Source organism: Macrobrachium nipponense, chromosome 2 (assembly GCF_015104395.2).
Source record: "Macrobrachium nipponense isolate FS-2020 chromosome 2, ASM1510439v2, whole genome shotgun sequence".
NCBI lineage: Eukaryota > Metazoa > Arthropoda > Malacostraca > Decapoda > Palaemonidae > Macrobrachium > Macrobrachium nipponense.
In genome coordinates this window covers 45,771,034-45,787,431 of record NC_087201.1, presented here as the reverse complement: position 1 = coordinate 45,787,431, position 16,398 = coordinate 45,771,034, and the positions used below count along the sequence as shown (strand labels likewise).

Sequence of the window (16,398 nt, the reverse complement as noted above, 5' to 3'; positions counted from 1 at the left end):
AACTAATATCGTGCGTCTGAAGTCTCTCCAGCCGACGTTTCCGACCCCGAGCGTCCCGAGAAACGTCCTTTACGAGCGTCCTGGTTAGCAAAGCGTTTGTTTTGTTGAATATGCTCTTCCTGTAAGTCAAGATCCATTCCTCCCAATTCTATTTCCTGAGCGATCCTTCTGAACGTTCTTCGACTCTGGGAAAAGACGACGGCGGCGGCCGCCTGTGCGGCACTATTGTCTTTATCTTTACCGCCAATACTTCTAGAGACTCTCCCACAGCGGACCGCTTGCGCGTTCCTGATTGAGTCGATGAGGTCTAGAAGGCGACGGATCAGCGAAGACGAAGAACGAAGAGAAGCCGCAGGAGAACGTCAGATTTCTTGACGGGTAGCCAAAGATCTTTTTTACGACTACGTGATCTTTTCCTCTTTCTTGGCGAAAAACGTATCCAACTGTTGACGAATCGCTTCGAGAGTCTTTTTTGATGGTGAAGAACCATATGATGGAATGAACCTTTGAGAAGAAGATGGGCGAGGGGACGCCGTTCTTCCTTCTCTCCTGGACTCGAATCAGGACGCTCAGAAAGCGTCCTAAATCTCTTGTGCGGGATACTGTCTTCGAAGTCTTTCCGGAGAGACCGAAGCGTAAATCGAGGCGGAGGACGCTCTCGATCTCCCGATGAAGCGTCCTCTTCCATTATACCTTTCCTAAGAGGTCAGAAAGAACATGGCCGCCAGTCGACGTCTTTACGTCTTCCTTACCACTTCCACTTGGAGAAGCTGCGTGCTCTTCCGTAAGACCTTTCCTAAGAGGGCGAGAAAGACGATGGCCGCCAGTGCGACGTCTTACGTACTTCCTTACCACTCTCCTTGGAGAGGCTGCGTACTCTTCCGTAAGACTTTCCTAAGAGGGCGAGAAAGACGATGGCCGCTTGTGCGACACCTTACGTCTTCCTTACCACTCTCAGTCGGAGAGGTCTTCCGAGATTCCCACCCACGGTGAGGTGAGGACGTCTCGGAGGAAGAGAAGCATTCCTTCACGATTCGCGCTTGCGCGCGATCTTTGGCAGCCTGGGATGCGTCTTCAGGATCTGCCGAAGGGACGCCAGACCGGTGTTTAATTCCCGTACCTCCTTCGGCCTTCGACATGTCCATTCCCTGTGTTCTGGGAGTCCGACAGAGGTCTCAACCTGGAGGCACTTATAGGACGATCTGACGCCCCCCCCCCTCCACTCAACTAGGGGCACTAACATTATCACTACACTTTGCACATTAGATTGTAGCACTTTCATTTTCGATTCAAGGTTCCGAATCGATTCTAAAATGGTAGAAAGGGCATTCCCTTCGTAACAATCACTTCCTTATCTGAAGAGAAATTATAGGGTTATGCGTAGCATGTTCTACATTTATGTTAGATTGAGCAACTTTACTTTGACTTTTAACAGAAGCACTCCTGGAGGAAGACCTCCTAATTCTGTCACGCTCAAGTCCTACGAATGTAAGATTCATACGCCTTCCATTCGACATCAGTTAATACTTCACATTCTTTGCACCTATCATCCAACAAGCAACATGCCCTCTACAATTCACACACACGTGTGAGGATCTACCGAGGCTTTTGGTAGCCTCACCTTACATTCTTCTACACCACACACCCTGAAACTAGTAGAACTAGATCCAGACATCTCAATTCTAAGAAAAAAAAAAAAATCAAAATCCAAACCACAATAGCGTATGCCAAATCACTAAGCCAAGTCCGAAACCAAAAGACAATCCAAATACTCAAGTGACAAATGAAGTTTTCGAAATCCTAAGCGGAGGTCTGTAAACAGATGTTTACCGACCGGCGACAGAAGAAAATCTGAATAGAAAATGGGAATGGTTCCCGGTATCTCCGCCTCCCAGCGGCGGGAATGGGTACTAACCACCTAGCCGACCACTGCGTTTGCCGGGAGTTTTGAAATTCTGTCGGTCGTCAGAGGAATACAGCTATATATATATCTGGCAGGTAAGTGTCGTGAACAAAACAGTCCTTAAGGATGCGAGCCTGAGCACGCTCCTTGGCAGCCTGGGAAGTAGCAACAGGTCCTGCCGAAGGGACGCCAGATCGTGGGGAGCCCCCGTAACCCTCTTGCGGCTTTCGACATGCCCACTCCCTGAGTTCTGGGAGTCCGACAGAGGTCTAGACCTATGAGGCATTATGGGGCCGATCTGACGCCCCCTCCACACACTAGGGGCACGACACACACTTTACTCGAGCCGTTTTCAAGGGCCAACACTTTGGACTCTAGAGTGCGTAAAGACTCAAGAATCAGAGAAAGGGCATTACCTTCTCCAGACACAGAACTAGGGCCCTCAGCAACAACATAGGATTAGGTGAAGCAAATTCTACTGGTGTTAAAATAGGAGAAATGTTACTTCCCTTACCTTTCGTAGAACCGCTCTTGGAGGAAGACCTCCTGATCCTATCGCGCTCCAACTTACGCCGATAGGATTCATACACCTTCCATTCATCCTCAGTCAAACTTTTGCATTCAATGCAACGATCAACCAGCAAACAAACATGCCCCTACACCCCATACATACTGTGTGGGGTCTACCGATGATTTCGGTAGCCTCACCTTGCAATCACTTCTCACACACACTCTGAAGCTCACTGAACTTGACTCCCGACATCACGTTCATAGAAAAGCCAATCCAAAATCCAAAAACAGTCCACTATCGCGTATGCCATTCCAACAATCCAGAGTCAAACCAAAGTCAATCCAGATACTTATAACGAGTCAAATCCAAAAATCTGGGCGGAGGTCTGTAAACAGGTGTTTTACCGACCGGCGACAGAAAAAATATGAATAGAAAATGGGAATGGTTCCTGATATCCGTCCTCCCAGCGGGCGGAATGGGTACTACCACCTGGCCGCCCACTGCGTGTGCCGCAAGTTTTGAAATTCTGTCGGACTTCGGAGAATACAGCTATATATATATCTGTCAGGTAAGTTTCATGAACAAACAGTTGTTTACTTAAAAATGTCCTGGTAAGGGACCGTGTTCCGATTGTTGTGATGAAAGTGCCCCAGCGTCTGTGGGTACAAGTGGTGTGCAGATTTATCACAGGAAATGGGAAGTTTGTTGACACAAGCGACTCCGTAAACATCGAGATGGCGTCAATCTTCTAAAACAAAGCATAAGTAAAAATTTCGAAAGCGTTTTGGTGAGCTTTCCACTGTTGTGGAGATCCTTTTCACTACCCTCTGTTTAAATCTTAAAATCTGGCCTTAATTTCTAACTTTGGAGAAAATACTTCGAAAGGAGAGTAGAGGTCTTTAGCTCCGTTTCTCACTAACAACAAGTCGCGACTGATGCCCATCTCCGGTGTCAGGACGCGTTATAGGGTAGAATATCACAGCAGGCCAAGCAGGCCACCTACAATCAACACCTAGCCACCCTCCGAAAAAGTACATCATAACGGGTCCTGACACCGGAGATGGGCATCAGTCGCGACTTCTTGTTGGTGAAAAACGGAGCTAAAGACCTCTACTCTCCTTTCGAAGTAAGTATTTTCTTCAAAGTTAGAAATTAAGGCCAAATTTTAAGATTTAAACAGAGGGTACTGAAAAGGGTGGCCTACTGCAGTGGAAATCTCACCAAAACGCTTTAGAAATTTTTACTTACAACTAAAAATGACAATTTGTCGAAAATTGCATTTTTCCTAACTATACAAACCTGAGGTCCTTTAAACAATAGGAAGTAGCTAGCGGCAGCTGGAACGGTCGTAAGCTTCGAACAAGGGGAGAACGGTAGTTAACTGCTTGTCCGACAGTCGCGCGCCGCGCGACTGGGAGGTAAACAAATCACTTTTGCTTTTTGCCCATGGCCCATAAAATACGCAGAGTGAGGGGTGGCATGAGGAGGGACTATATGTAAAGGACCTCAGGTTTGTATAGTTAGGAAAAATGCAATTTTCGACAAATTGTCATTTGTTCCGATACGTAATACAAACCATCGGTCCTTTAACAATAGGAAGACTCACTTCTTGGTGGGAGGAATCTGAGTCTTTTTGATGAACAGACTGGTGTTCGTCCATCCCTGGAAATGCCTCCCTGGTCGTAAGAGCGAGGGAGGGATCCAAGCCTCTGTCCGATTGATCGGGGTGTGCACCGCAGGATCAATGGTCAGACCTCTGGGCCGAGTACTAAGAGAGAGGCAAGCGTATGCTCTTCGTACCAGCAAGCAAGAACTTGTTTCCTGTTTGCAAGAGGCAACATAAGTATGGGTTGTCTCAAGCTGGCATCCACTTCCTCCCCCTTGTTGGAGGAAGTGGTGGATATACGCTCCTATCCCTAGTGAAAGGGATAGGATGGGGCTTCTGTTGAGTAGCTCACCTGCATCTTGTCCTTATCCAGCAGGGTGACGACCGTGTCCCTCTAACCACAGGTAGAGGGAAGAAAAGATGGGAAGAGAGCCAGTCACACTCTCATCACCATCCATTCTTACGGTCACCAGACTCGATGCTGTTCAGCCTGCGAGGGTCTGGGTTCGCTACACAACGTGTTGAGCAGCCACCAGGGTCCCAAGGAAAAAGATCCAAGGACCTGTGGGCAATATCCCGAAGGTAGAAGGAAGGGCATGTGGTCTGGTTGGACCAGACCCCTGCCTTCAGTACCTGCGCCAAGGAGAAGTTCTGGACAAGGCAGCATCTCCTTCGCATCGAAGGCGGTGAAGTCCATTAGGGAGGGGATTGTGAACGACTCGAACCAATCGTCAGGGACCGAAGGGTTCTGAGTCTTCGCTACGAAGTTCGGTACGAAATCGAGCGTCACGGATCCCCATCCCCTGGGTGCCTGACTTCGCAGGAGAAGTCATGCAGTTCCTCAGAGGAAAAGAAGGAAATAGTCGCATGACCTATCCCTCTTCTCTACTTCGGTGATGTCCAGTACCCATACTGGTCTGTCCGTTAGCAACGAAGTCTCTCGCATCCTCCTATCCCCATGCAGCGAAGTTCTCGTAGTGGATAGGACACCGACACTCCATGGTGGTGTCAATGGTATGGGTACTGTGACAAGCTATTAAAACGAAGTAATGGTTGCTGTGTAACAACCTAACTAAGTCAACAGCGTAATTCGTAACTGACTCGGGCGCTCTGACAGCTGCCGACTGACTGCGTTCGGTAGGGGAGGCAAGTTGTCAAAGCATCCGAGTAAGTCACGTGACCTTCGCCTTTAAAGGGTTATGCCGAGAGACCAAACTGATGTAGTTTGTTTGTCACCAATGCCGGACAGCGAGGTGATGATTCTCTTAAGGCATGTACCCAACAGCGAAAGTCAATTGCCTTCTAGAGACCGAGGTCCCTGAAGGTAAAACATCTCATGTTTGTTTGAATCTCAGCTAAGGAGAAACAACACTATGTACCGTTGAAGACGAAGGTAGATATTGAATGCAACCTACGTCTTCACATATGAATCGAGAGAAGGATCTCAAGATTCTAACCTGTGCTTACAAATGACTGAAACGCTAACCGCTATTTCATTGCTGTCCGTGAGAGTCGTAGTTGCAATGAAAGCGGGGCGTTCTTCGGTAATGAAAAACAGGTGAAAGCCGCCTGAAGAACTGCTTCTCATGGCTGAACATTTGGAGGTGAGCTGTCAGGTCGGAGAGTAGGCGATGTCTTCTGACACATCTTGTAATTCGGGTTGAACAATGAACAATTGTACACCTACGAATACGAGATATTTTGAAGACAAACTCAAGATGTCTGCAAAATCATTCGCATTATCGCAGTGCGATGCAGCGGGAGACTTGTACAGACTTCTGTTACCGTGCGGTAAACAGAAAGATGAAAGAGTGCAAGAGATATCTCTGTGAAAATTCTCGCAATGTCGAAGGCGATGGAATCTAGCGTCACCGCAGTAGATGGTCCTTCATTATTGCGAGAATCCCCGTTAATCAGAGACCTAAGTCCATGATTGTTAGGCAGAGATACGGTTCGGTAGTCAATCAAGCGGGGAGAGAGAGACATACATGACCGTGAATCTCGGAGGCCCAGCTGATACTGAGCTGCTATGAGGCAGTTCAATACGCAGTGGTTGAGCCTGCTGACTCGTCATCCTGAGTTGCCAGGTAATCCATTATTCCACGAAGGAATGCGTTCGACTAGAACTACCGAGCATAAAAGATATGCTCGGGCAATTATATTTAGGCGAAACGAATTTCGTAAATATAAAAGTTGAAATGGTGTTGTCGTGACAAAACCATAAGTATATAAAATTGAAACTGAAAACTCCTGGGAGGTTGCAGGCAACCCCGAGTTGCAGTTCAATTAGAATACTTCTCGTCTAAGTCGCAATCCGTAGAATAACTAGGATATGCGCCTACCCCTCGGACAATTCAACTGCTTAGCAGAATCATGTCGCGAGGTTAATATACGTAGTATATTTGTAGGATTCTGAACAACGATCTCCATCCTAAATTCTTTCCTTCAAGAAAACAAAATAAGGATTGGAGATCGACCACCTTCGTTCTCTATCAAAGAGAGTGAAGGAGAAGTCTTCCTCGAAGGAAAGCTTCAATGGTGAACAGAATACTAAGACGATAGTTCAAGCCAAACTGGATATTCCCGTCCGATCTCCTCTATTCCAGGTTGGTCGCCTACTGTGAGATAGTTTTCTTTCAGCAGCAGTCTTCTTCACAATGCTAGAAATTCCAGGAATTCGAGCATAGGCGAGGTTCCCGATTATCGTGTAACATATCGGGGATTCTCGTCTCGCTCACTTTGGACCGTGGTCTCGCGTAAGTGTTTGAAGATCGTAAAAAACTCGAACACTCTGAATGCGCTAGAAATTCCGTAGAATTCTAAGCAGTCTGCGAAACCCCCACCGAATTCGTCAAACGATATCGGCTGGTGGTCCTCTCGATTCCCGTAGAAATCGAGAATGGAGCAGGATTCCTCCTCAACGACCGGGCTTACGTCAGGTAGGACCCGAAGGTCCCCCCGTAGCGCAGTCCCGAACGTGGGATCCTACAAAGAAATCTCTGTAGGATCCTTCCCCTTTCCCTCGTAGCCGTAAGGAGAGAGGGAATGGGGAAGGAATTGGATACTCGCTCGCCTTCCCAGTGGAACTAGCAGTTGGAGAAGAGTAGGAGCAGCCATCGCCTTGCGGCGATGGCCTCTCAGAGTCTGGGAAAACGTATCGTCAGGAGAAAACGTTTTCCCGCGGAGGGTTACGAACTCTCACTGTAGGTAAGGGTCTGCCGCCACTGTGAACGTCGTCTGGGTGGGGCTGATCGACACCTGACAGGAGAGAGCCGATACCGTCCTCCGACTCCATTCCAGTCCTCGTCGAGGTCGAAACCTCTCAGGAGGACCGAAGGAGTATTTAAATACGGTGTCCGAAGACACGTAGAAAACGCCGCTGTCGCAGTGAGGAGGTGGAAGTAGCTTGATCGACCGGCCAGAACTGAGAGAGCCTTCTTGTCCGGAGACGAGAAACACTGGTTCGAGACAGAATCGGCAAGCTCCGATCGCGGCAGACCCACCGTCGGTTTGGGTTCCCTCTCGGGCCCCAAAACGACTCGAGCAGAGACGTGGGCTCTGCTGTGGGAGCGGCAATCCTTCTGCAGGGTCATTATGCTGACGATCAGCTTAATGACTTCTGCAAATTTCCTCTGTATCTCGGGAGTAACCGCGTCTTGCGGAGTAGGACCGTCCATCCCTCCCCCAACAAGAACAGATCCCTAGGTACTCCTGCTCAGAAGGAGGAAGAGCGGCAGACACCCCCTGACGGTCGCCTCCATCTAATTGCGCGTATGTCCTGGTCGGTCCTAGAACCGTGCCTGGTCCATACGGCGTCATAGCGTGTCCGAGCGGCGCCACCTCTCGCGATCACTCATAGGTACCTCGCTCCTCCCGGCGTAGCCCGAGGAGGTTGAAGGTACAGGAGAGGCAGACCTGACGCTCCCCCCTAGCTCGCTGGCAGGACCAGCGTGCTTGGAGGGCTGCTGCTGATCGTCAACCCGCGTGGCGATCGAGCTGCATGCCTAGCCTTGCCGCTCGCCTGAGGCGAGAGGCTTGGCTGAGAACGTCGACGCTGATCTCTAGCGTTCAGGCGAGCTGTTGCTGGTTACCGTCTCCGCCCGGTCCCGATGGGAGCGGCGTCAGGTGACCTGCTAGGCTCGCTGTCACGGTGAGACCGGCGAGCGTCCTCTCGGTGCTCGAGCCGCTGGTACCAGCCGTGGCTGGTACCGACGGCCGCGGGGCCCCTTCCTCGCCTCAACCCGTTATGGGAGAGGCAGACCTGACGCTCCCCCCTCGCTCGCTGGCAGGACCAGCGTGCGTGGAGGGCTGCTGCTGATCGTCAACCCGCGGTGACGGTCGAGCAGCAGGCCTAGCCTTACCGCTCGCCTGGGGCGATTGGCTCGGCTGAGAACGTCGAGACCGATCTGTAGCGTCAGGCGAGCTGCCGCTGGTCACCGTCTCCGCCCGGTCCCTCGGAGCGGCGGACGGTGACCCTGCTAGGCTCTGTGTCGCGTCGAGACCGGCCAGCGTCCTCTCGGCGCGTCGAGTCGCTGGTACCCGCCGTGGCTGGTACCGGCGGCCGCGGGGACTCCTTCCTCGCCTCAACCCGTGGCTGATCAGCAACCGTCACGTTAGCCCGAGCAGCCCAGTTGATCGCTGCGAGAGCGTCCACTGGCCTGGCGAGAGTCGTGTGCACGACTCTCGCCAGTCTTCCTGCTCCGCGCCGCTGTCTTGACGGCGAGCGAGCTCGGGCGTCAAAAACTTTGGCTGGACGGTCTTCTTGGAAGAGCGTCCACTCGGTGCTTCTCGCGAACGAGAAGCGGCCGAGACGGAACCTGGTTTAGCGGCAGACCCGCTAGCACCAGGTGAGGACGCACCAGCCGAGGCTGGTGCCCTCTGGTCCCCGTCGACTTCTTCTTGCAGAAGAAGCGACGGGCCCCGTTCCCAAGAAGGAACAGGAGGACCAGCAGAAGAGCTCCCCAGCTCGCCTGAGCGAGCCGGGCCCTTAGAAGATCCCAGAAGGAGTCTTCTTAGGGGGGAAGGAGGCAACCTTCTTCTTCTTCGGCTGTTTGGCCTTAGAAGTCGAATGGGGAAGGAGAGGCAGCGGACGACGAAGAAGACGACGAAGACGACGACGACACCTCCTTCCTCTTCCCTTCTTCTTCTTCGCCAGGCTCCGCAGGACAGAACGTCAGGTCTTCCATCCCAGGAGGGAGCCGGGGCAGTTGCCGAAGCAACAGGGCCCGACTGCACCTGTCCGGAAAGACCTGAGACTGTGACAGCATCACCAACAGCAGGAACAACAGGAACAGGTCCAGGAACAGCAGGAACATCTGAAAGTGAATGAGCAGCAGGCAACCTGATCTGAAGGGAATGAGCGGCTGGACAGCAATAGGTACGGCAGGCACGGCAGGTACCACAGGAGAGACAGGCGTCCTGTCGGCAGCTAGCTACAGTCATCCTCGGTCACTGGCGGCAGGTCCAGGGGGGTACTCTTTGGGCAGCGGCAGTCCCGGGGTCGGCAATACAAAGAACCCAGGTGGCGGTGGCACCGTCCTGATTGGCACGGCAGGAATTGGTTCTGGATTGCAGCCGTGGGTGTTACCGACATGACATGTGGCCTGTGACACCAGGTGCGGTGACATCTCATATGCTGGTGTCCGAGATTGTGGTTGTTGTAGTGGTTACCGTATCATGAGTGACCACTGCCGACCCCGCCAACCGCTGAATCAACCCCTGCAGTCCCAGCGACTCCCACACCTGTCCCAGGTCGTCCTCGCTGATGGGCAAACCTGCGGAAGCAACAGTCGGGTTAGTTAGAGGGGCTTCCTCGCGCCTGGGGGAGAGAACCCCACCCAGAGCGGACGGAAGACCCCGAGTACAACTGGACGTCCGTTACCAAAGGAGTCACTGGACTTTCCGATGACTTCTTGTGTCCTCGTACAGCACCCACTGCGCCTCTGACGAATGCATACACGTTACACAGGGCTCGTTGCGGGAGCACTCTCGCCCCCGACAACGAGTACAAACCTCGTGAGGATCTACATCTACATCCAAGGTCGTCTCCCACGGATGTAGCACCTGCGGTAACATAGATAGATTAGTAAGAGGGGTTCCCTCACGCACGGGGGGAAGACATGCCCCAACCCAGAACGCAAGGAAGACCCCAAATACAAAATACAATGAAGAGCTGAGCGGGGGGCAGGAAGGAAGACGAAGAATCGGCTACCAAGGGAGTCGCGGCCTTCTGGCAGACCTTCGCTTCCCCCACCCCCGCACAGCAGAGAAAGTAATATGAAAATGACAGAATACTGCCCTTGCGATTCACTTCATAGAACTTAAGGAGAAGGATCAATTCCCGGGTAAGAAACGGAAACTTGATCCAATAATTATGAATGCTATCATAAAATATTATGAAAATGAAAATCAAAACAGAATACTGCACTTGCGATTTCATTTCACATAAAAAATCGTAAGGATCAATTCCCGGGTAAGAACGAAAATTGATCCAGATTAATTCATGCAATCAATAATGAAAATGAAAAGAATATTTGCAATTGCGAATCCACTTTCATTGCATTCTATTATATAAAATTAAAAGTTCGTGCCGAGCGCAATCACACTCTCGGTAACGAACGCACAGGGCAAAAATATAATGAAAAAAGTACTTACATTTTCAATTACACCCTTTCGCCCAAATACATGATCGGCGCGAGCGCGCCCGCCCTCGGCACCGAGACATAATTCAAGGGTTTCATAATTAAGTAATGAAAATGAAAACAGTGTACTTACAGTTTCATTTTTCAAGTCAAACAAACCATTAGTAGAACAATATAAACAAAGCATACGACGATGAAGCGGGCAGAGAGCGATGACGAACACGTCCTTCACACCGCGGCCGAAAGCAAAAGTGATTTGTTTACCTCCCAGTCGCGGCGGCGCGCGACTGTCGGACAAGCAGTTAACTACCGTTCTCCCCTTGTTCGAAGCTTACGACCGTTCCAGCTGCCGCTAGCTACTTCCTATTGTTAAAGGACCGATGGTTTGTATTACGTATCGGAACAATGTTTCGAAGATTGACGCTATCTTGATGTTTACGGAGTCGCTTGTGTCAACAAATTCTTCCCATTTCATGTGCTAAATCTGCACACCACTTAGTACCCATAGACGCTGGGGCACTTTCATCACAACAATCGTAAACCCACCTCTTACCAGACTTATTCGTACTTATTCAAGGGGACTACGGCATTCTTTGCGGCGTTTTGCGCTCTTCAATTGTTTATCAGTGTTGTCAATTGGTATGTGTTTACCCTCCAAACTAGGTATAAGACTTACACAAAACCGGGAAATAAGTGAAATTAGCGTATCTATTTGTAGTATATATACATATTAGAGCAATTTTATCATTACTGCATTACTATGACAACTAGAATTCATCGAAACAGTTTGTAAATGCATCGGCGTATGTGTGACGCTCCCACTAGATTGGCAACGATGAGCCATTTTTTCCTCACGTCGTCTGCTCGTAAGTATACATCCGAAACATTTGTAATTTTGGGGGGTTAATTTGGTTGCAAAAAAGGGATAATGGACATGAATTAAATAAACATTTTGAAGTAGAGTTAAACTGAATATTGAGTAAAGTAAACAATTAAGGGAATAAAGCTTTGGGATCTCATAATCAGTGTTGTCGTCTGCTGCTCGTAACTTTGTTTACGGAGTGAGTGCTTAGGAAACACGAACAGCAATGTGGTTCGAGTGCACTGTGGAGTGGAATTAAGACCAAAATGTGTATAATTACAAACAAATAAGCACTGTGGAGTTTCAGTTGTGATGGCAGTAATGGATAAAACCACTGATTACAAGGTAATGAATGATTCAGTTTCCAACCATAACCCCGGGAATAACAAGTTTCATACTTTCACTAATATAGGCAACAAAATGTTGTTTTATTGTGCTGATTACAACTGCAATCTTGAGTAAGATCAATAAACGTTACATACATACGCTAACATTGTTCAAATGATGCTGGGAAGGCTGGGAAAGATGGTGGCCGTCACTGATGAGAACCCCGTCCAGCAAAACGTAGCCGCCATATTGGATTTCAAAACTGCCTTGAAAACATAGTTTTACGAAGAGCTCACATGCTTATTTTAATTCGTATGGGGCTTTCATATATCACAATATGTTGACGAAACTTCAGTCTTTTAAATGGTATGCTTAGAGTTGCAATTGTATTCATGTTTCACCAATTAAATATCGAGTGAATAAGACCCGTCCACCGTGATGAGGGTTGGCCTGTCGTGATATTCTACCCTAATGTACTTTTTCGGAGGGTGGCATGCATTGGTAGACGTTGGCCTGCTGCATGCCATGCGGTGTTTTACCCTAAGTACTTTTTCGGAGGGTGTCCAGCCGTCACCGTCGGTGAGTTGGCCAGTTCATGCGGTGTTTTACCCTAATCCAGTCGGTTGTTTCTCCTATGACAACCTACCTAGGATGCTGTGCCCAAAGTTGCAACCCCTACAGTACCTAAGTCATATAATTCTTTATATTCTATACCTATTGGACTTACAGTAGGTAATTGGGTGGAATCTTTAGTATTCAGCACAACACACTGCATAGCCTAGCTAGGCCTACTACCTGTAGCCTAGGCTATACTCGTAGTCTCCTAACCAATGCAATGGCAAATGAACATTAGACTCAGAAAACTTACAAGAGGGAAACACTGGTTCTGCCTGTTTCCGTGATTTTCTTCCAGGACCTTTCTTGGGCTTCGAGTCATAACCAGCTTTTCTCCCCATTTTTCTGTATTATTCAATAAAAGAAGAATAATTCCGGGCCTATGCAGTGTAACAACTTGGACTTAGACACAGCGTGCGTCGTATTAGTAGTAGTAATTCGGATTTGCCTCTGAAACGGCTCCCTTGCTCGTTTATTCCTACTTTCTTGTGCTTGTTTAAGTTGTTTCTTTCTTTCTATAATACCATAAATCCTATTTGCAGTTTCGCCTAGATCAGCAAGTAGAAGTATATTTACCATCAATTCCTCTTTATTTTCTTGATATGGCTGCTGCACAAATCTATATCTAGTTCTAATGCCACTCCATGCTAGGCAATAGAATAATGTTCTAAGTTTTCAGCTTTTTCTTTACCGTACAAACATTTTGTATCTTCCCCTTTCAACTTATTCCTAGAATTGTTCCCAGTCTAGCCCTACTGAACAGCGTTTTTCAGTGTTATTATACCAGATTTCTTATTTTATATTTTCTTTTTATTTCTATATAGATTTATAGGGTTGTCCATTCATTTCTCTCTGTGATGCTATATTCTTCCTCGTTTATTTATAATTTTTTAGCTGTTTACCATTAAGCGACTCATTTTTACTTAAATTTACGTTTATTCTTTCAGATACTATTTTATTTGCAGAATCCAAGGAGTTTTCTTGTTTTCGTATTGATTTATGGATATCTCATATAGCAGCCTATTTTAACCACTCTCAAGTGTATGTTTCAGATAGAATAATTTATTCTTCATATCCCTTTGGCAGCAGGAAGAGGCTCCTATTTTGGATCTTGAAGCACAACCTGCTGTGTACCTTGGTGCATTCGGAATTGTTCTGTGTTGTCTACTTTTTGTAGTTCACTTACTTCAGTTAGGTGGTATTGACTTTGTCTTGGCTCCTCCTCTTTTCCGGACCCTATTAGTTTCTTGTCTCTTGTCGGTTGTCTTCCACATTCTCGGCATTATACCCCTCTTCTCCCCTATTCTTTCTTAAACAGAGAAGCAAGTGGGAGTTGCTGAGGCTATGTGGAACAAAAGATACGTTAAGACACTGATTTTGATACATGGTTGATTCATATAGGTATTTTGTAAGTCTAAATGATGGATTGTAGTATGATGAGAGAAGTTGTGAAACACAGAATATGCGACGGAAGGAAGGTTACGGGATGTGTGCAGAAGATTTGGAAAAGACTTGAAGAAACAGTGGTAGGAAGGGACTGTTGAGCCAACTCGTTTTTTCATGGAAGTGAAGGATGTACTTATGTTGAGTGTAAACGCTATTGAGATAAAGTGCTCGTGTAGTATATGTAACATAATAGAGGTGAACAGCTTAGTGTGTTCAGAGGATTTTGATAAACTGCTGGTGTGGTATCTAGATGGCTAGGGTTTGAAGCGGCTAAAGCAGTGGAAGTTTTATACATTTGGGGTTCATGCATGATTCTGTGGTTAAGGTACCAACTAGGCAGAGGGAAATGGCCCTATGTTAAAGATCTCTATTCGCCGTAATTTTGGCATTTATCTGTGATTTGGTAAAATTATCCATTCGACAATATCTTCCTTTATTTCACGATTTTCCCTGTAGCTAGTTCCATTTCTATTGTTCCTTTCCTTACCAAATATTAAATTGTTTTATTTCATCCGTCTGGCAAATGACGTTAATGAGTTATTTCACAGATGAACAGTGGAATTCTTTTTACATGCTAGTGAAAATAATCATATTATCAAGTGGGCGGGGGCAAAAAATGTAGTTTATTAATCTAATAACCCATTGGAAAAAACATATTATGTCTATTTTTATGAAAGAAACTTCTGAGGATCGAACAGAGACATTGAGAGAACTGTACTGTTTTATTAATGTTGTCGGTTGAGATTAGGCTGTGCGGATGGAAACGTAGTGTCCGTCACACACACACACAAAATGAGACGGAGTCCCGCTGCGATTGTGCTTTCTCGCACATAAAAAGATACATATAATTAAACGTACAGGATACATATTTTGATTATATAATATGATTGAAAGACTTTTGGTATATTAGACATTTTATATTATATATATATATATATTATATATATATATATATATATATATCTATATATATATATATATATATATATATATATATTATGTATATATATATATATACACACACGCACACACACGCACACACACACACACACACACACACACACACACTATATATATATATATATATATATATATATATATATATATATATATATATATATATATATATATACAAATCTAGGTAGCTGCAGATGGCTAGGTACCAGTGGTCACACTCACATTTGTGCTTGGGTCGGATACTGTTTTTATAATGTGATTATCTTTTTTTCCATACATCTATACTACCTTCCTCAAACCTGAAATATTTTACACATTTTTTCTCAATTAAAGGACAAGTTTATACATGCCTTGATTGATATTCATATTATTACAAAAGTTTCTAAGGACGGCATTTCTGCCGAAATGTCCGTTCTTCCATTACATACCTTTATATATATATATTATATATATATATATATATATATATATATATATATATATATATATAAAGGTATGTAATGGAAGAACGGACATTTCGGCAGAAATGTCGTCCTTACAAACTTTTGTAATAATATGAATATCACTCAAGGCATGTATAAACTTGTCCTTTAATTGAGAAAAAAATGTGTAAAATATTTCAGGTTTGAGGAAGGTAGTATAGATGTATGGAAAAGGATAATCACATTTATAAACAGAGTATCCGACCCAAGCACAAATGCGAGTTTGACCACTGGTACCTGCCAGGTGTAGCTACCTAGATTTGTAGTTTCCCGCGTCCATGTGTTTGTACTATCCCCCTAGCATATATTGTGAATGTCTGCCACTGTTTATCAGTTTTCCGCCAATGTCTTAAAGATGAAGCCTAATCCGGTCAGGGGATACACCTACTTTTTTATTTTTCCTGCTGGTAATGAGTGAAATATAAATCACGTCACTTGTCACAGTGAGTATACTCTTATTCGGTTAGTGTACGTTTGGTTAACAAAGGCAAGAGCATTACAGTTTTGCAAGAATGATACCCCTACATCATTTCGTTAGTTTCTGTCAGTCTAACATAATTGTATTTTTGTGGTACAGCCAGTGTCAAAACATGTTTATGAAGAGAGCCTTATGTCGTGCACATCAGTGACCGTACAGTAACAAGGACTACATGATACATCATCATTACCTGTCAACTGCAATACAAAAAAATTATTTTGTCACATCTAATAAGGTCTGCATCATTACCTGTCAGCTCCAATACGAAAAATTTATTTTGAAACATTTAAGAAAATTAAATGTAACTATTTTATCCGCTTTTAATCATCATATCACAGATGCAATCGCAGACTTCTTGATTGTGTTCATACATATCGCTCACGAATTCCTTATGAGAAGTCAAAGGTTTAGAAAGTCGAAAATGAGAGCATAAATGCATTTTCTTCTGTGTTTGAGCGTCTGTGCGTGTACCATGTGGTAGGACGTCACCAAATTCATATTATCCCACACCACTTAGTACATCATTGCGTGTAACTATTGGCCGAGGTTATTCTCAGGCCGCACTGTACC

The 16,398-nt window shown here is 46.2% G+C and overlaps 1 protein-coding gene across 3 annotated transcripts in view; it reads right to left on the bottom strand.

Moving 5' to 3' along the window:
- The window catches only part of LOC135220553 (probable 28S rRNA (cytosine(4447)-C(5))-methyltransferase), a 116,693-nt gene extending 103,786 nt beyond the window's left edge, over positions 1–12,907 (bottom strand). For 2 of the 3 annotated variants that reach the window (XM_064257751.1, XM_064257752.1), the window contains exon 1: positions 12,719–12,907. In XM_064257751.1, the coding sequence (XP_064113821.1) occupies positions 12,719–12,806 (88 nt within the window). In that variant the 5' untranslated portion in view covers positions 12,807–12,907. Of the gene's footprint in view, positions 1–12,577; positions 12,684–12,718 lie in introns of those variants that run through there. The other variant, XM_064257753.1, reaches the window with a different exon arrangement.
- Between the last annotated feature and the right edge of the window lie 3,491 nt (positions 12,908–16,398).